At 42.1% G+C, this 19,461-nt stretch overlaps 1 protein-coding gene across 39 annotated transcripts in view; it reads left to right on the top strand.

Moving 5' to 3' along the window:
- Window positions 1-19,461, top strand: part of ARHGAP40 (Rho GTPase activating protein 40) — a 73,340-nt gene that overhangs the window by 37,663 nt on the left and 16,216 nt on the right. For 6 of the 39 annotated variants that reach the window (XM_065565838.1, XM_065565837.1, XM_065565829.1 and 3 more), the window contains exons 2-3: window positions 11,134-11,333; window positions 15,492-15,712. In XM_065565838.1, the coding sequence (XP_065421910.1) occupies window positions 11,153-11,333; window positions 15,492-15,712 (402 nt within the window). In that variant the 5' untranslated portion in view covers window positions 11,134-11,152. Of the gene's footprint in view, window positions 1-1,199; window positions 1,284-3,482; window positions 3,772-9,339; window positions 9,401-11,133; window positions 11,334-15,458; window positions 15,713-19,461 lie in introns of all 39 variants that reach the window. The other 33 variants (XM_065565839.1, XM_065565830.1, XM_065565823.1 and 30 more) reach the window with 12 other exon arrangements.

Raw genomic sequence — 19,461 nt, 5'->3', positions numbered from 1 at the left:
AAGTGTTAGCCTTGCACCCAAAAAACTTGGTCTTGCAACTGCAATGAAAGACTGGGATGCCACCATTAATTCAGGATTCTGTGTACCGAGAGTGGTCTGTAGTCAGCAAAATAGCCTACAAACTGTCTTAATGCTGTGTCCTATTCTTTGTTCTGCTATCACTTTTAAATGGAAGTTACCAGTACCTATTCCTATTCTCAGAGGGATGCAATGGCAGCAGCTTTTACTACTATTGCTATTACTATCTTCACGGAACAATCTCCGGGACCGATTCAGTCCAATTCCCACTGAAGTAAATAAAAAGATCAGGGCTGCTGGGTTGTTTCATTGCTGTGTAGACGTCTGTGATTGGGCTGGAGCCCAGGCTCTACGACCCTGTGAGGTGAGAGAGTCCCAACCGCGCTCCAGCCTGATCCCGGAAGTCTACACAGCAATGAAGCCACCCCACAGCCCAGGCCCTGTGAGCCCAAGTCAGCTAGTGTCTACTTGCTCTGTAGGCATACCCTTAGAGAAGTTGAACTTTGACATTCCTGTTCACAAGGCCCATGGTAAATTTAAAAAAATCATTGTTCAAGGTAAAGGCTATCAGTACAAAGATGTGTCATTTTATTTAGAAAGTATTTGGAAAATATAAAGCAGGGCAATATGAGTGTATGTGCACAAAAAAGCAAGGTGGGTGAGGTAGTATTTTACCAACCGACGTTGGTCCAATAAAAGATATTACTTCACCCACCTAGTGTCTCTAATATCCTGGGACCAACTTGGCTACAATGACCCTTCATACAAAAAAAGCGAAGCACTCTAAGATTTATCAGCTGAAACAGCCCCTAGAAAGAGATGGGTTCTAGCTACTTTGAAGACCCTTTTTCTGCTTTCCAGCAATTAGTCTCTGGAATGAGATTTTTGGGTGTTTTCTCTCTTGTATGATTGTGCAAACTTGTTAACCACTGACTGGATTTTATTCATAGATTCAAAGGCCGGAAGGGGGACCACTGATCTAGTATGACTTCCTATATAACACAGGCCAGAGAACTCCTGCAAAATAATTCCTAGAGCAGATCTTTTAGAAAAACATCCAATCTTGATTTAAAAATTGCCAGTGATAGAGAATCCACTACGACCCTTGGTAAATTGTTACTATGGTTAGTTACCTTCACTGTTAAAAATTAACACCTTATTTCCTGTCTGAATTTGTCTAGCTTGAACTTCCAGCCATTGGATCATGTTATACCGTTCTCTGCTAGATTAGAGAGCTCTTTATCAAGTATCTGCTCCCCACGTAAGTACGTACAGACTGTAATCAGTCACTCCTTAGCCTTCTGTTTGTTAAGCTAAGTTAAAATAGCCCTGGCATGAGTCCATCTTGTACAAAGTGATCCTGTCACAAATGGTGTGTTTTTTTGTTTTTTTTCCCTTTCCTTCTTGCTGTTCTTTCTCCCTTCCCCTTCAAATACTATAGGAACAGTAGTTACATTAGCAAGGAGGCATTGTTTCTTCCTTTGCTCCAGCAGTCTAAATCGAGAGGAGAGTAACTTGCTTTGGTTTACTGTTGATGCCTATTGTGTTAGTATGGGAGCAGTTAGATTTATTTTAAAAGCAAGTAGGAAAATAAATCCATTGAAGAACATCTAATTTTATATTTTATCAGTGTATAAAACACTGGTTAGGATGTGGCTGTCCAACACTGTTTCAGAAATAAGGTACACTCAAGGCATTGTTATTTGCATACACAAGCTCTTGTTTTAAGGTGGCCAGACATCCTGATAATAGGGGCTTTGTCTTATATAGGGAACTATTTCCCCCACCATCCTGATTTTTCACACTTGCTGTCTGGTCACCCTATCTCGTTTGCATATGCAAATGTTGTCCAGGCTTGAGGTACCTCATCTATGACATAGTTGAGAAGTAGTATGGCCTGGACTACAACTAGGTTATGGACCTAACAATTGCACCAACCTTGTTATTTGGCTATGAGCCTCTCTAAAGGGGTGAGTTGTATTGTTATGCTGTCAAACCTCAGAGACAATTGGTAGCATGACTTAAGGACAGTACTTTAAGTCAACTGAACTTGGGGATTGCAACGGACAATGTAACCTGTTTTTTAAAGACCTATGCTTTTGCTAGGACACTGATAGTTTAATCTAAGTATTGGGTAGCTGGCAGCCAGATCAATATTGTAAATACAAGTGACCTTTTGTGCACTGAAATTTTTTTTTAATTTATCAAAAACTCTCTATAGTTTTTCCAAAAACATTTAAAAAATATTTCTGAATCAAATGAAACCACTTCATTTCCTTCAGGATTCTCTTCAGCTTCTCAGATGAGCTACCTTTGTTGGTTCTTGAGTGTATCTTTGCTGTATGGAGACAGAGAGCTGTAAGAGATTCTCTTTGGGGGGCAGGGTACAGGAATCTCTAAGTGAAATTCTAGGGCCAGTGTTATGCAGGAGGTCAGACTGTGGGATCACAGTGGCCTCTTCTGGTCTTAAAATCTGTGAATATACATGTGAATAAACCGGATTGCTTGAAGTAGCCTATTTAAATATGCTGGCCAAGAATCTTTGCTTCACTAAGCTTCCTATCTCAGTGAGAAGGGGGAGGTGTCTGGGATGGATCTGTGCCATACTGAACTCCCGTGTAGGGTAGACCAACTTAGATGCTGTTCTTAAGTTAGCTGGCTATGGTCTGGAGGGGCGCTATAGCCTTTCCCTGCTAACCGTATTCTATGGTGGGCATGGCATGGAGGTGGGTATCTGGGCTCTGTAATGGCTTACAGTTCCCCCACAATGAGGGGAATGCTTAGCTGGCCAGACCTAGCTACTTTTCAGCCCCTTTGTGTAGCTAGGTCGCAGAGCTAAGGGATCCAAATGCAAAGGAGAATCTATCCTGTTGTGAGCCCTTATCGGCTGATCTGTCCTATGTGCAGCTCTGTTTCAGAACTCACTTGTACGCCTCTTCATTAGGATTTGTACTCATGGCTCCAGGCTGAAACTTGGAAGCAAATTAAAGAGGACTTAGTTTCCCACTGCATGGGCCTCCTACGTTTCCTTTAATCCTGCGCTCCTGTGCCAGCTGATTGTTTTTAGAGTTTTTTTCTGACCTTGAGAAATAAATTGAAGGCCAACAAGAGATGGGCTTCAGTTGTTTCCTCTAAATTAATAGCCTATCCAACTAATGACAATCAACTCCTGCTTTCTCCTTCTCAAGAACTGTTCTTTATTCCACACTGAATGTTGTTCTTTAAAACCTGTGATTTTTGTAGCACTGCACCCTGCTGACTCCTTCTGAGTTTATACAGTTTTATGTTTAGTTTTTCATTTTAGTTTCAAACTCATTCTTGTCTGTTTTGTTTCTTGGTGCCAGGAGTCCCTCTGGGCCTGGCTCATGTCCTTGGAAATACTTCTAAGTTAAGTGATATCTTGTCTTGCATTTTTTAATATCTGGAAGACTTCACCATCTCCTGCCTTTTCCCACCTCGGTTAGGTTTGGAACAGTTTTAACTTGGATCATATTTTTTTGGCTTAAACTGGTAGCAAGTGTCCCCTTTGAAGTAGTTCATCACAACAGGAGGAAACCTTATTTATGCATCTGATGAAAGAGAGGCAGTCTGAAGAGTTCTCAATACAGAAAGAACATGGAGCAAGTGGGGAAGAAGTCCAAGTAGCTAACACCCCATTGAGAGCAGCTCTCTGGATGGAATGATCCAGTGCTAGAACAAAATGAATACACAGCAACACTGTTTTCTTATTGGGTTCGGAAGAGCTTGGGTTATGTGAGTGTTTTACGATGCACTTGGTTTTGTGTTTGTCAATGTCGACTGATTAAAAATTAAACTGTTTTACTATTCCAGTACCCCAAAAGCATTGCAGGACCAAGGGGCTGTGACAGATTTGACATCTGATGCCTTACAAGCCACCAGATTTAGGAAGAAGTGCTGTTGGAGAGAGGGGAATCTTTTCTTTCCAGTGGTGCGGTAGAAAGCATTTCTTTCTGGTCCTCATAGCATCTTGAAAGATTGTGCCTTTAAAATTCATGTCATTCCAGATCTGATTGCCTCCTGTCCCCCCTCCCTAATTTCTTACCATCACAACACTTGGCCCAGGGTTGACCTGAGCATCATAGGGGAGGGTTAGTGAGATGACATCCCCACTGGTAGGGCACACCCACACGCAAGCAATGCTTTGAATCAGAGCAGCAGATTCTTTCCTCCTCTGACGCTAGTCATCAGGAAGCTTGATCCAGTCCGCTTTGTTCCATCTACAAGCTGGCCTTGCCAACCAGCATGGCATTCTGCACTCCTTTCCCAGTCATCCACAGAGATTCCAAAGGATACTAAGTCATCTTTGCAAGCATCCTCAAATCTCCACAGCGGTCTGTCTCTCTTTCTACGTCCTCCAAGAGCTTCAGAGTACAGTGCACTCTTTGGGTTCCTGTAATCTGGCATTTACGCTAAACATACCCAAAAAACTAAACTGCTTTCATATCAGATGCTTGTGTAAAATTCTTCAAATAAGATGGCAAGACAGGGTGATAAAGGTGGAAGTGTTAAATCGTGCTGGTTGGTCATTTGTGGGGATGTTGATTAGTAAGTAAAGTCTCATGTGGCTTGAACATGTCAAGTGAATGCCAAATCATGTGCCTAAGTCCCATTTTATATTCATGCTTTGCTGAATGTGGATGGCTTGCTGAAATGGGCTAAATGCAGTGTCCTTGTTCTATCTCTCACCCTGACTCCTTCAACTTTACCAATGTTGGGGGCCTAATTATCTTGTTTTGTCTGTTTTTCCCATAACAATATTAGCACTGCTTTTCATGTTGCCCCTTTCATGCCGAATGCCCTCTCTGAACTGATCCTTAAGGCTGTGTCTTTTCCTCTCCATGATGCTTACAAGAAATGGGCTGTAGAGATGGCTGAAGAATTGTCCCCTCTTTTCCCCCCTTCATTTGTTTCCTAGAGAAGGCTGGATTGACATGGCTCACATCACTGTAGAGTAGTTTCTTTAGGAGGGTATGCCAGATCCCCATTGGAATAAAAAACAATGTTCACAAAGGAGTAACTCCAGCTGGTGCTGCTGCATTGCAGCTAGTTCTTGACTGAACAAAGGCCAGGGGAGAAAACCCTGAATCAAATTTGCTGTGGGGAAAATGTCAGGTGGTTGGCACTATAGTACAGCTCTGCCCTCCAGCATCTCCTGCGGCTATGCTGGCTTCCAAACATCATGGCCTTCAAGTCTTTGGGCCTAGTCATTATCGCTTTAATCCTACCTTGAAGAAATACTTCCAGTTATTGAAGTAAAGTGCAGAGCATATTTTATCGACGATATTAACTCTATTCTGAGACATGTGCTAACCCCAGAGTGGTCAAGGGTGCATTGCAGTATCCTCACGCTGTCTTGGTCTGTGCGAGAAGATGCAAATTTCCTTTGAGAATAGACACATAAGAGGTATGTATGATGGAATCAAGAAAGCAATACATCTTTCTGCCAAGAAGACTGTCCCACTCAAATCTCTTAATGGAGACATCATTACTGATAGAAGGAAACAATGCTCCACCCAATGTTGCATCAGTTACAAACTACTTGCATGAAACCATTGTTTTTGAAGCAGTGCTAAGCATGATCCGTAGATTCCAGATTAGTGAAGAGTTCGATATAGAACCATTTATAAATGTGCTTGAAAAGGCAATCACCTCCCTAGCATCAGGAAAGGACACCGGGGAAAAAATGGAATTCCAGCTGAAGTACTGGAACAAGGAGGAGAAGTTGTGCTTGAACATTTGCACAATGCCTTGCTTGCCCGCTGAAGGGAAGGAGGAGTACCACAAGACATGAAGGATGCTATCATCATAATACAGTATATAAACGGAGATTGGAGTGATTGCAACGATACAGAGGACTTTTGTTAGTGTTGCTGGTAAGGCATTCGCATGGGTCATTCTTAACACTGAATAGTGAGGTGGCAAAGTTTGCAAATGATACAAAATCACTCGAGAGTTAAGTCCAAATTTGACTGCAGAGAGTTACAAAGGGATCTCACTAAATTGGGTAAATGAGCAAGAAAATGTCAGATGAAATTCAAGGTTGATTAATTGCAAAGTAATGCACATAGGAAAACCATAATCCCAGCTATACATACAAAATGATGGGGTCTAAATTAGCTATTACCACTCAAGATAGATCTTGGAGTCATTGTGGATAGTTCTCTGAAAACATCTGCTCAATGTGCAGCAGCAAACAGAAAAGCTAACAATGGTAGGAACCATTGGGAAAGGGATAGATAAGAAGACAAAATATCATAACGCTACTATATAAATCCATTTTATGCCCACTTCTTGAACACTGCATGCAGTTTTAGTTGTCCCATCTCAAAAAGCCATACATTAGAATTGGAAAAAGTACAGAGAAGGGCAACAAAAATGATTGGGGGTATGCAACAGCTCTCTTATGAGGAGAGATTAAAAAGGCTGGCAGTTCAGCGTAGAAACGAAAGACGGGATATGATAAAATCATGAATGGTGTGGAGAAAGTGAATAGGGAAGTGTTATTTACTCCTTCACGTAACACAAGAACCAGGGGTCACCCAATGAAATTAACAGGCAGCGGTTTAAACAAACATAAGGAAGTACTTCTTCACACAATGCACCATCAACCTGTGGAACTCCTTGCCAGGGGATGTTGTGAAAGCCAAAAGTATAACTGGATTTAAAAAAGAATTAGAAAAGTTCATGGGCGGTAAGTCTGTCAATGGCTATTAACCAAGATAGCCAGGGACCCAACCCCATGTTCTGGGTGTCACTAAACCCTTGGCTGCTAAAAGCTGGAACTGTATGACAGGAGATGGATCACTGGATAAATAGCCCTGTTCTGTTCATTCCCTCTGAATCATCTGGCACCAGCCACTGTCGGAAGACAGGATACTGTGCTAGATGAACCATTACTCTGATTCTGTATGGCCATTCTTATGTTCTTAATTCTTGCTGAATGTGCATATTCAGAGAATCAGTGCAACTTCTGTGCTGGGTAGATCAACTATCAACATGCTCTTCGAACTAAAGCAACTGTAAGAACAGTGTGAAGAACAATGAACAACCTCTCTATATGGCCTTCATAGATCTTACAAAGGCTTTTGATGTGGTCAGCAGAAAGGGCCTTTTCCAATTCCTAGAGAGAATTGGTTGTCCCTCACTCCTCCCTTAGTTGCATTTGGATTTGATCCTTCCATGGTTGCATGAAGGCTACAATCTAGTATGTTGGTGATCATACTGGTAGCTTTAAAATCCACAGGTGATGTCAAACAAGGATGTGTTCTGGCACCCATCCTTTTTGGTATATTCTCTCTGCTGCTTTGTAATGCTTTCTCATCTAATACCACCGGTGTTCATCTCCACACAAGATCAGATGGAAAATGCTTCAACATTGCATATTTAAGAGCATGATAAGAGAACTTCTTTACGCCAATGACGCAGCACTTCTCACACACAGTGGGAGGAGCTCCAGCAGCTTTGCAATAGCATGCATTAGCTTGTGAGGAATTCAGACTAACCATCTGCCTAAGAAGACAATGTTGTGTGTCTTTTGCACCAGAAGTTTTAATAGCTAGTACCAAGCTAGAAGTTATGCACAAGTTTTGCTCTCTAGGGTCAACTACATTAGATACCTGATCTCTAGATGATAAGTTCTGAGAAGGGCTGCCACGCGCATTTGGTCAACTAAGCACTTGAGCACCAAGATATGGGTCTTCCAGAAATTCATTTTGAGCACGCTGCTGTATGGTGGCAATACTTAGAGCACTAAGCAGGCATGAGAGAAGGTTAAACAGCTTCCACACCTGCTGTCCTCGTTGTATTTTCAATATCAAGTGGGGAACCAAGGTGCCTGATAGCAAAGTACCTGAAAAAGCAAAATTCTTGTAGTGAGTCAGCTTTATCTTCTGGCCCTGCACCTTATTGCCTACATTATCTCTTGCAATGACTCTCACTTTAGAATTGGACTTTTTAGCTACTTGTGATGCTGCAAGCATGACATGCAGCAACTGAACTGGTTTGGCACTCACACCATTGTCTTTCAAGATGGAGGGTTGCCATGAGTGGTTTTTTTTTTTTTTTAAACTATGCACTTCACTAACTTGATTTTCTAGCAAATTGCTTTGTCGAGTTAATTTTTAAAAAAATCTTCTAAGTGTTAAACTTTTTGTTATGGTTATGGTTCGCCTGAGTGAACTTGGTTATTCCACCTACTCTTTGCTTAAAACATATAATCTCCACCTCCAATCTAAACTACTGTTACTCGTGTAGGTCACTGAATGTTCCTCCCTCACTGTCCTCACAGAGATAATCTTATAAATGTCTGGAATCTGAAGCTAACTTGATGCATGCTTTCTGCCTCATCAGTCACATATTTAAAGCAGCTTTAAACAGTCAATTTTGTTCTTTAGAAAATCAAAAGAAAACATTAATTGTCTTCAGATTAGAGAAACAATTGGGCTTTAAATCTGTTTGCCTTACAGTAGTGTGAGAGGAAGAGTGGTCCAGTGGTTAGCGTGCCAGCCTAGGACTTGAGAGATTTGGGTTCAAGTCCCTGCTCGATAGCAGACTTCTTGCATGACCTTGAGCAAATCATTTAGCCTCCCTGTGCCTCAGTTCTCCTTCAGTAAAATGGAAAGGATAACAATGCCTAACCTCACAGGGTGTTAGGAATAAATACATTAAAGGTTGTGAGGCAACCAGATACTACAGGTCATAGAAGTACTTTAAATAGAGCGCCCAATCAGGGAGCAGTGTCCCATTATGCTAAATGCTGTACAAATGCATAATGAAAAGATGGCCCCTGCACCAAAAAGCTTGCTGCCTAACTTCACACGTGATGTCAGTGGGAATGGAACCCATGGATGTCTGTGGGCCAAATTCAGTGAGGAAAATGGTGGTGTCAGTTACACAGCAGGTGTAAATAGGTCAGAAAACATGGATGTTCTGATTTTCTGGGGTTGGGGTGGGAATCGTTGGTGTAATTAACAATATGGGGCTGGCTCTAGATGTGGCATCCTATTATTGAGAATTGTGTGAATAAATGTCTTCTACTGTCCCTCACAGGGCAAACAAGGCTATGTGTCCTCAATTCAGTGTCCAGATTCTCTTGTACACCTTACGTTTTTATGTTCTGTAATGGGATCAAATGTAGAATCAAGCGTGTGGTTTGTGTGTGTATATATATTTAAATATGATTACTTGTGCATATTTACATATCAATATCTGCGTTGTGTATACAGATATATATTTCTCTGTGTCCCTGACTCCAATTTGATTTCACTTTGAAGAGCCGTGATCTGTCATTTGTTTCTCCAGAATTACTTCCTTGGTGAAGCCAATGACCACTGTAGAATGAGAAACAGATCTTCTCCCTGAGGCAAGCATTTGATCAAGTGACCATTACTTTCATTTGGAATTGGTGTAGGGGAATACCATGCCGAACTACTCAATTTGGGTCAATGGGGAAGAATATTTCTTTTTTCATCTCCCCAACTCCTACCATAATATGCTCATTTCCTCTTCTTAAGAGCTGGTTATCAGATCCCTTTTATAAGCATTTGTCCCCTTTCTAGGGGACTTCCCAAACATGCAAATGCTAATCTCTTACTTTGTGACGGTCAGAGTAATACAACTTTCAGCAGCTGGGGAGGGGAAGCAAACACTCATTGGGGGATGGTTGGATGGTCTAACAGGGCTTTACTATCTTGAACTTCTCTTTCATGGAATTATAACAGCGTACTCTTTGTTCAGTAAGGCCTAGCTGCTTTGGTTCTCTTACTAATTCCCAGTATTGCCAGTCCCAAATGTTTTAAAACCAACAATCCATGAGTTGGGTCCCCAAAAATCATGACTGGCTTAAACACAGAGATTTAAAAAAAAAATTGGGGTAAAGACTCTTTTTGCCTTTTGGTTTTTGAGCCTTTAGGTTTTTTCCTTGACCATGATTCATTTTTTTTAAATGAAAGTCTAGTTTCTCACATAATCACGTAACTGCAGGAGCTGTCGCTTTAAGGAAAAGACCAAACATTGTGAGACTTGTGATAAAACCACAAGAGTTGGCAACACTGATTTTGCCTGTAGAGCTAGTGACAGCCCTCTGAAATGCAGAGTTTGATAACGGCAAAATCTCTGTGACGTGACATAACATACTACTAGTTAGTAGGTTACATTGGGCTAAATCAGTTTATATAGCTTGTGGTAAAATGAGTGGTAGTCTCATTTTTTGGTTGTCTCTGTTGCATATATTGCTTGCACTACAAAAGGTTTGCATTCTGAGTCTGGAATGATCTAAAATCATTCTTTCCTTCAAGAAATTTGGGAATACCTATGGAAATCAGGCAAGTGTCGATCAACTGGTGTAGGGACTGGGGCTGAATCCAGGTTCTGTAACTATCGAGCTGTCAAAGCTATTGTGAAAAATCTAAGTTGCTCTTGCTCACTTTGAGTGCTGTGGCAGTGTTAATTCCTAAATCCTCACTTCTGAGACTATGCCTAGAGCATCTTCTATTCTCAAAATACATCAGGTATCTTTGCTTAATCTGCTGCTCAGCAGACAACTGGGGAGTAATTCTGGTCTCCATATTTGGTCTCCTAAGGCTTGTCTATGTGGCGCTGACTAAGTGTACCAGAGGATGTGATTTATAGAGTGCTCTAAAGTCCTGTGCTCTAACTGCCCCGTGTAGACTCTGCTGGCATGTTCTAAAAGGTACCTAGTTTGCACTAATGTAGTCCCACGTTCAACAGGACTGTAGCTTTCTTTGGGGAGGCCTACAGCTTAGGTGAACCAAGCTAGTCTGAGATTTTTGTTACTCCTCACTTAAATTGATGGGTGTTCTGTATTAGGTCGTCGGAAGGACAGTCCAAAGAAATTTGCATTGTTACTACCGCCACTCACATCATAATGCATGTAGCTAGACTAATGAGCTTGTTTCCAGCCTTCAACCTCCTATTATCGCTAAACAAAAACAATAGGACGTCGTACACTTATCTTTATTTGGTTGTTGCAGTCATTAATCATGAAGTGTTGACTTATTCTCACTAACCATGAAAGTCGAGCCCAGATATCTTGATCTTGATTGATTTTAATTTATTTCCTTCCTCTCTCCACAGCAGAAGTTGCCCTTGCAAAATGAGCCAGTTTTCTCAGAAGAGATCTATGGAGCCCCCATTGTCGGAGTGCATGAATTCCAGAGTAGACTCTTTGGACAGCTTGTCAATGGACAATTTTTGGCTTGAGGTGGAGAACATCAAACAGAGCACTGAAACTGAGCAAGAGGAGTGCAACCTTGCAGATGTCAAAACCCCAGAGGGTAGGTCACTGGGTATATGGGTGGAGGGAGCAATGGAGAGGAAAATGTATGTTGTTGGCAAGGTCCAAATCTCACTGGGTAAATTTTTGAAAAGTACCTTTGTACTTGAGTCATTTTGAACATGGGATGTAGGCTCCTAAGTCATTTAAGTACATAGGTACTTTTTGATAATTTTGCCTGGTGATTCCCCCCCAAACCAAAAAAAAAAATCACCCTATTAACATTTTTTGTGGGGAGAGGGGTAAAGGGTAGGGGCAACTATTTGGATGGGGAAAAGGGCAAAAAGATTTGTGGTGCGAAAGAATTGTGCAGCAGGGTCTCATTTAGAATTAAGGGACAAATTTTTAGCAGTGGGAGTGATTAACTATTGGAATAAACTACCAAGGGAAGTGGTGCCTTTAAGACAGGGGTCCTTTATGAAAGATAGATGGGAGCTCGAGGGTCAAATTAAAAGGTCTGACAGGTTGGACGTGGCCCGCGGGCCGTAGTTTGCCCACCCCTTGACTAGATCTAATAGTCCCTTCTGGGTTTGAAATCTACAAATTTTCCAATGACCTCACTTTCATTCTCTTTGAAACTAGTTTCTCCTTGCAGTCAGTGCAGCCCACTAGATGGCATTGTAGCACGAGCTCTTCAAAGCTTTGTGTAGCGAAAGAGTATTGAATGTTTTTTGCAGATCATGAAGTGCAAAGGAAGAGTTTGGATTCCAGACTGCAGTTTAAAGCACCGCTAAGGCAGTATACACTCCAGGGCATGTTGTTGGAGCTTAGCAAACCATAAATAATAACCATAACTGAAACAAACTGAGGACTATGCACAAATGAGGAGCTCCCCAAAATGCTGCCACAAATGAAAAAAATCCGGATTTTTTTTCCTGAGAGGAAGTGGTTTATCTCCTCTGGAAAAATTAATCATAGAACTCCCCCACAGACTGTCAGTGGGGCACTTGTATTTCATCATGCATGTAAGATGGCCAGGACCCTTCTGGTTACTTGGCTCTCCTGGTACTCCCAAAGGCCCTCATAAGTCCTTCTGTGGCACTGTGTGGGGAGGAAGATGGCAGCTTTCTCCAAGCCTCTGAAATTGTATTTTAATCACAACCTGTTCATCATGCTGCCTCCCCAGTCCTCATAGTTCAGGATCTTCAATGCTAGCAACTGCCCCAGCTGTCCAGTCACAAGCATGTAGATTTAAATGGGTATTTTTAGTAGCAGGTTTTTTTCCAGAGAGAATATGATCAAATAAGAGGTCAAGAACTTGTGCGTTGTAGAAAGCAGTGCTGGGATGGCACTAAACTGAAGTTACAAAGATTGTGAGATTACTGAATCTCAGAAGTTCTTTGTCTTCTGCCCAGCTTGAAGCCGAGTGACTTTGCCATATGCCTAAGAAAGGGGTCTGTGCAAGGGAAAACCCTCTCCTCTTACCGTTTCTCTAAAACTTTGAAACCCATGTGTCAGAAATTTTCCCTTAGCTTTTGGGATTACAACATATATTAGTCCAATGCAGGATGGGCTAAATCTCTCTAGGTAATTCAGGGTAATGTTCCTTTTTGACTACTATTTTTGGCTAAATTACATCTCAAAAGGTGTGTTCATGATGGTCGGTGTTCTCTTTAAATTCCCAGATCCATGTGTCTTCCTCAGTTACATATTTCCCTTCTCTCCCTGGGAATGTTTTATGTCTAGCACCTACATAGCTTGGGTCAGCCTTGAAATTATTCTCCAAATTAAATCACTGAGGCCAGATTTTCATGAGTCTGTGTACTGGACAATTCCTCCCAATGGAGTTTCCCAGAGAAATAACCAGTCATACTTGCTTCCTTGTATGTCAGCAGTAAATGTAATTTAGCCCAAGGTTATTAAATGGAAATTATTTAGATGAATTATATCCAAGATACTTTGGATGCATCAGATAGGCCAATAGGTTTAACAGAAGACCATAAATCAGATACCCAATTAGCTGTGTCAGTTTTTTGTTTCCTGTTATGATTGGAATTGGAAACTTTCAGAGTTGCAAAAATTACACTATTTCTCCTCATCACCAAAATTTAATAAACGGAGGCCCTGTTGTGCATGCCTTGCTCCCACTGACTTCAGAGGTCAGGATTTTTGTCAGAATAAGGTGTCTAGTGCAAGGCTCTTTAATTAGATTAAGGCTCTAATCCTGCAAATACATGAGTTAACCTCAAACACCTGAGTTCCCATTGAATTCAGTGGCATGATTCGTGCACAGGTGTTTATAGGATTGGGGGCTTAATATAGAGCTTGCTGAATTTTTTTTTTTGTCCGCTTTTTCCAGCAAAAATGGCTCTCTGACAAAATGGGAACTTTTCCGCCCCCCCCCCCCAATTTATTTCATTGAGATTTTTCCCGGGGGTGTGTGTGTGTTGGGGGGGATTCTTCCTGGCCAAGTTGAACCTCCGAATAGCAAATCTAGACGACAAAGCAAGTAATATTTGTTTCTGTTCTATTTTCACCAAGTTAAAAAATAAGGTTTACCATGGAAAATATCTTGCAACTGTGACTCCATAATGAGTTGTCTCCTCTTTCTTCATTATATTGATTCTTTTACTTCAATATACTTCTTTTTAAGGCTATGTGATGAGATGTTAGCTTTATCCAGTTGTTAGGTGAATTTAACTTCACAAGGCTGGGGTACTTCCTATAAAAACATTTAACAGACACATGGTATAATAGATTTGACAGTCATGGTTTGCTTGAGCAGCTGTCCCAGGAGAGGAAATATCAGTTTCTGTCAGAGGAAGAGCATGAACAAATATTCGGTCTTCAGTCAGTTCAATAGTGATTTTTCGGCCATGTTTGTAAATGGATAAGTACAGAATGTCTGTAAACCTCCCTGTAGTGAATAAATGCAGTATGCAGAGACAGGGCTGAGGAAGAGAGGAGGTTGTATGGCATACAATGTATTAAGGCTGAAGCTATACATGACTATGTTTATCCTCAGAGTTCAAACAGCTGCCTCATTCACACAGCACTGTCTGACCTGCACATAGAATGAATTATGCAGGAAAAATATGGCATGTCCTCCGACTTGATTCATTTGCAGAAGGGGAAAGAGTTAAGTTTTTGCAGATAACTTTACGGATCCTGACTTCTGAGAGCTTCACTTTGGACCCATAACATGCTTTGACTGTAGTAGTATTTTTTTTTTTTTAAAAGAATATAGTTGTAAACTAAATACAGAACTTAGTTCTACCTGCATATAGAAATACTGCAAGGATGTCTGGGCCCACTTAAAATGTAATGGCAACTAAACTGAGGTGGTAAAAGAATAATGTTACTGCACCAAGATAACTGCTCATAAGAAGTTAAATAAAAGGTGATTAAAATTGAATCCAGGTAGAGTCTGGATATATCCTGAGGTAAATCTAACTATGTATCTAGCTGTTAAAGGAACAATCTAAATAGTAAGAGCATAAAAGCCACCTAGGGAATATCAGGTGTGGTGTTTTTTAACAGAGCTTTTCTCTTGATTGTTATAGGAAGCCGTCGGATCAGATTCACTCCTGGAGTGAACTGGTGCCGACCCCACTGCACTCACTGAGTTGTGTGCTGCCTTATGCCAGGGCAGAATTTTGCCCAGGAAGTTCCTTTGAGACCAGATTGTGGCTGGCAGCTGTGTAATGGGAGAGCACAAGTTTTTCCTCCCCCACCCTCATCCCCAGTGTTCAGCAATAATCGCAGTCTGTGCACTGTCAGAGTGTAAAGATTAGCCCTCAGTATTTAGCTGCCCCAAAGAGGACTTGGTGGTAGCAGAGCACTACCTTTTCTCCCCATGGCTCAATGGAGCTGTCCAGCTGCAGAGAGGAGTTTATGTTGCAGCTTTTGCAATGGGCATGTCCCTCCCTGCCCACCCCCAACGCTAATTGATAAGCCCAGTCTCTCCTGGTGCCCACTGGGGTGATGTGGCTTGGATCCATCCCCAACCCAGGGCTGTGGCTCAAAGCCCTCTAGTTTTCATAAAACGGTAGTTCAAGAGAAACAATCCTTGAGGGACCCAAATGAAGTGAGCCGTTGGGATTTTTGGCATGTCTGACTGTCTTTCTAGCCCTGCTTTGTCCCGACTGTATCTGTTAGTTCGTAGTGTTACCCTGCTTTCTCACAGACACTGCCTTTCTCCTCATCCCTTACCTCTCAGAGGGAGAAGCCGAAGCTGAGTGGCTACAGGATGCAGGCCTCTCTGACCTAATTGGGGAGGACACCTCAGACAATGGCAATATAGTGCTGCTCTCCACCTTGACCAAGACCCAGGCTGCAGCCGTGCAGCGAAGGCTGGATACTTACTCGCGGTCACGGCGGAAGAAGAACAAACCGCCCGTGCGTGATGTCAGAGACATTTTTGGTGTGGTCAACTCTGAGGTATGTTGCTTTACTGACTTCCAGAATATTTCCATGCGTCCTAGCAGCTTCTTTGGCTTTCTGGCTCTGTGGGGTTATATGACTGTGAACTAGCAGGATTTTACCTTTGAGCCTAAGCGGAAGTGTATCTTGCAGAGTTTACGCCTCAGGATTACAGTAAAACAATATTCTAGAACCTGAGGATTTAGAGACTTCACTCTAGTCAGTGTAGTGCTAGCGAAAGGTAGCAGAATGGCAGCTCTGTAAGTCTGAAGACCTCTCTGTAGCCACAGAACAGGAATGGTATGGGCAGCAGCAATACAAGTTTTCCAGCTACTCTTCTGCCAATATGCCTTAACACTTTTCGCGGTGAGGGGCTGTTTCAGTGTCCATAGCTTTCCTGCAGACTGCCAACAAGCATCTTAGTTAATGTCCTTTGTGGTGGGGATCTTTGTGATGTTCGATACTTGTCGACTATGTACTGGAGTAAGAGCTGCTTTCCACAGCTTGCAGCACCAGTGACTTCTTGTTGTTGTTAACTTTGTTGGCCAGATCTGAATTCATGACATGTTCCATGTATGACACACAAAAACATTAGTATTTTATTTGTATTCCAAAAGCACTTAGAGGCCGCAGCTAAGAACATTGCCCCAGTGTATGCATGTACACAGTCCTCCGAGAGCTCAGAGGCTAAGCCAGGGGTCAGCAACCTTTGGCACGTGGCTCGCCAGGGTAAGCACACTGGTGGGCCGGACCAGTTTGTTTACCTGCCGTGTTGGCAGGTTCAGCTGATCGCGGCTCCCACTGGCTGTGGTTCGCCGTCCCAGGCCAATGGGGCCGGCAGGAAGCCGGGGCCAGCACATCCCTCGCCTGCGCCGCTTCCCGCCGCCCCTATTGGCCTGGGACGGCAAACCACGGCCAGTGGGAGCCGCGATTGGCTGAACCTGCCGACGTGCTTACCCTGGCGAGCCACGTGCCAGAAGTTGCCGACCCCTGGTCTAAGCTGACCACATGGACACAAAGGGTAGGAAAAAGAGGTATTAATTCACAATTTGCTATGGAGTTTGGGGCCAGTGCCTAGTCAGGAGCGAGAGAATGGATCATAATACAGGCCCCATTTAACATGTTCCTGAACTTAGTCCCATTAAAGTGGAACATTTGGATTAATTGCTCCTCTTCCAATTAATTTGCCTTCAGAGGCTTGATCGTATCAGTCTTATTAAAAAAGCATTAGGCAGGATAGCACAGTCCTTAAACCTACCTCATTACGAGCCCTGGAAAGTGGACTTGCTAGTGAATTCACCCAGGGAGCTTACCCAATAGAAGTTGCCCAATTCCTTCCTTTCCACCTGATGCCTTTTACAAATTTGGAATGCTCATTTATACAAGCCAAGCCTAGCCTGGTGTCATCCTTATAACTCAGACCTATGGCAGGAATGAGCTGTTCCTTCATGCTTCTCCAGATGACCTTTCTGATAGGTTTCAGTTGAACACCCTAATAGTATAAATGTTTGTTTAAATACATGCTGGGAAAATAAACTAGTGTCTCCATAATATAAGGCTGGAAACAAATGGCAGATGTTAGTTGTAGCTTTCTCACTGTTCTTAGGTTAAGATAATTCTAGCATGCTTAATTGCACAGAGATAGGGTTATGAATAATCCTGTATAAATGCAGACTGCTCTTGTTCATGCACAAGTGGGTAACAGCACACATGCAGTCATTTTGCAGGTGCAACTAGGCTGACCAGATAGCAAGTGTTGAAAAATTGGGACACTTTTTTTTGGGGTGGGTAGGTGGGAGGGTAAAGGTGCATATATAAGATAAAGCCCCTAGTATCAGGGTGCCTGGTTACCCTATGTGGAGCTACAGTAACTGTTTGTGCCCTGGGGTTCAATCTAGTTGCTTGTCTGAAAATTTAATGCTGAATGTTTTAGTTTTGACTTATCAGCAACAAATGTAATGTGATCCCATTGGCTCTTCTGAAATTATTCCGTTTTCCATTGCTCCTAAAGCATTTGCCGAGCTTATAAATATCAGTCTCCTGTGTGCATTTGATACCTTGCTAATATTTGCATTTGATAATCCATGCAACTGAGATCCAACTTCATGCTTTAAAATATTTGGTCTACTGTGTGCACATTCAAAGATACCAAGCCTGCTTATTTAAATAGCTTTTAACTTGATAAGAAAACAGAATGTTCCATCTCATTTCTAGCTGTAAGCCAGATTTCTAGACACCATTCTACAGGCTCTGGTTAGAGCCATTGGAATTATTCATGTTTTCTCTGTCTCAATATTGTTGGACTTCAAAGCTTTGCAGTCATGTGTTTACGATCCCCAATCATTAGCAGAATGTACTGGACAGGGTGAGCAAAGCTAAAAACTGCAAATAAATTTACTTTAAAGCTAGCTGTTTGAAAACTTGTTCCTCCTTTACTGACTTGCCAAGACCTGAATTCCATATTCCTGGGTTTTCTTTCCCTTTATTGCAAGAGAAGATGAAATCATAAACACTTAAAATAAAAAGGGCAATTAATCTGTTCTCTCTTCTGAGTTTTGTGATACCCTCCTCCATTGCAGGGGAAATACCAAATTCTTAATTCGGGTCATTAAAGAGCAATCAGTGTATTTATTTGTAATGTTTAATTCTTCCTATTTTAGTGCTCTGGGATCCTAAACAACTTGTATAATGTGTTGATTGGTACCCTTTTACAGACCCTGATACAGAGTCCCATTGATTTCAATTGGCTTTGGAGCAGGCCAGTTTTTTTTCACAGACCGCTTGAATGCTGGGCCAACTTCTGCCCTCCAATCCAAGTGTGGATTTTCTGCTGAAGATTATGGGAGCCCTGTACAAACAAATATACTTAGCATGTCTTACCTTCCTGGTACTTCCACAAACATGAGCAATCACAATATCCCTTTGTCTGGTGGTTGAATATTATCCCCACTTTACAGATGAGAAAACTGAGACACACAGAGGTAATGTGATTTTTCCGATATATTGAATATTATCCCCACTTTACAGATGAGAAAACTGAGGCACACAGGAAGTTCACTGCATCCTGAGTTTTGAACCCAGATCCCCTGAGTCCTAGTCCACTGCCTTAATCCCAAAACTATCTCGCTCAGAAAAAAGTCAGTGCAAGAGGCAGAGAGTAACCATTGAAAACCTGGCTCCTGGTCCTATGATCAGACCCTCGCCCATGTTCCTGTTTCTGATGCTGTTCTTACTGTGAATTCTAGGTGCCACATTTGATCTAAGGAAAGTATTATGCCCAATAAATATGACAACGGTGAGAGTTATCCTGTAGTTTTGCAGTCAATGGGAGTCCAGCTGTTGACTTCAATAGGGGCAGGTTCAGGGCCTATGAAGGAACCACTCGCACTCCAATGGATCAAAACCAGCAGGGACTCTTAATTTGCTTCACAATGACATTTCCTTATCTGAGTTCTCTTACCAGTGTGTGTGTGTGTGTGTGTGTGTGTGAGATTGCAGACTGCCTTGACCTCCTATTTACATCTCTGAAGCAGCATTTTTAGTCCTCAAAATGACTTGCATTTCTAGCATAGCTTTTCACACATGTGGATGCACCCACATTGTTCACAGAACAGGCATGCCAGGCTGGAAAGGACCGTGGTGCTCTGACGTCATGCCGTGTGCTTGTTAGGTACAGGACTATAGTTGCTAAGTCACTGGGCCAGCTATACACAAGGTTAATCAGTCGCATGTTTTGTTCAAGAAAAGAAGTAAAATCTTTCTCTGCA

The sequence above is a fragment of the Chrysemys picta genome, chromosome 13, assembly GCF_011386835.1.
Source record: "Chrysemys picta bellii isolate R12L10 chromosome 13, ASM1138683v2, whole genome shotgun sequence".
Classification (NCBI taxonomy): Eukaryota; Metazoa; Chordata; order Testudines; family Emydidae; genus Chrysemys; species Chrysemys picta.
Note: the sequence above shows the minus strand (reverse complement) of the source record. Positions and strands in the feature narration are given on the sequence as shown.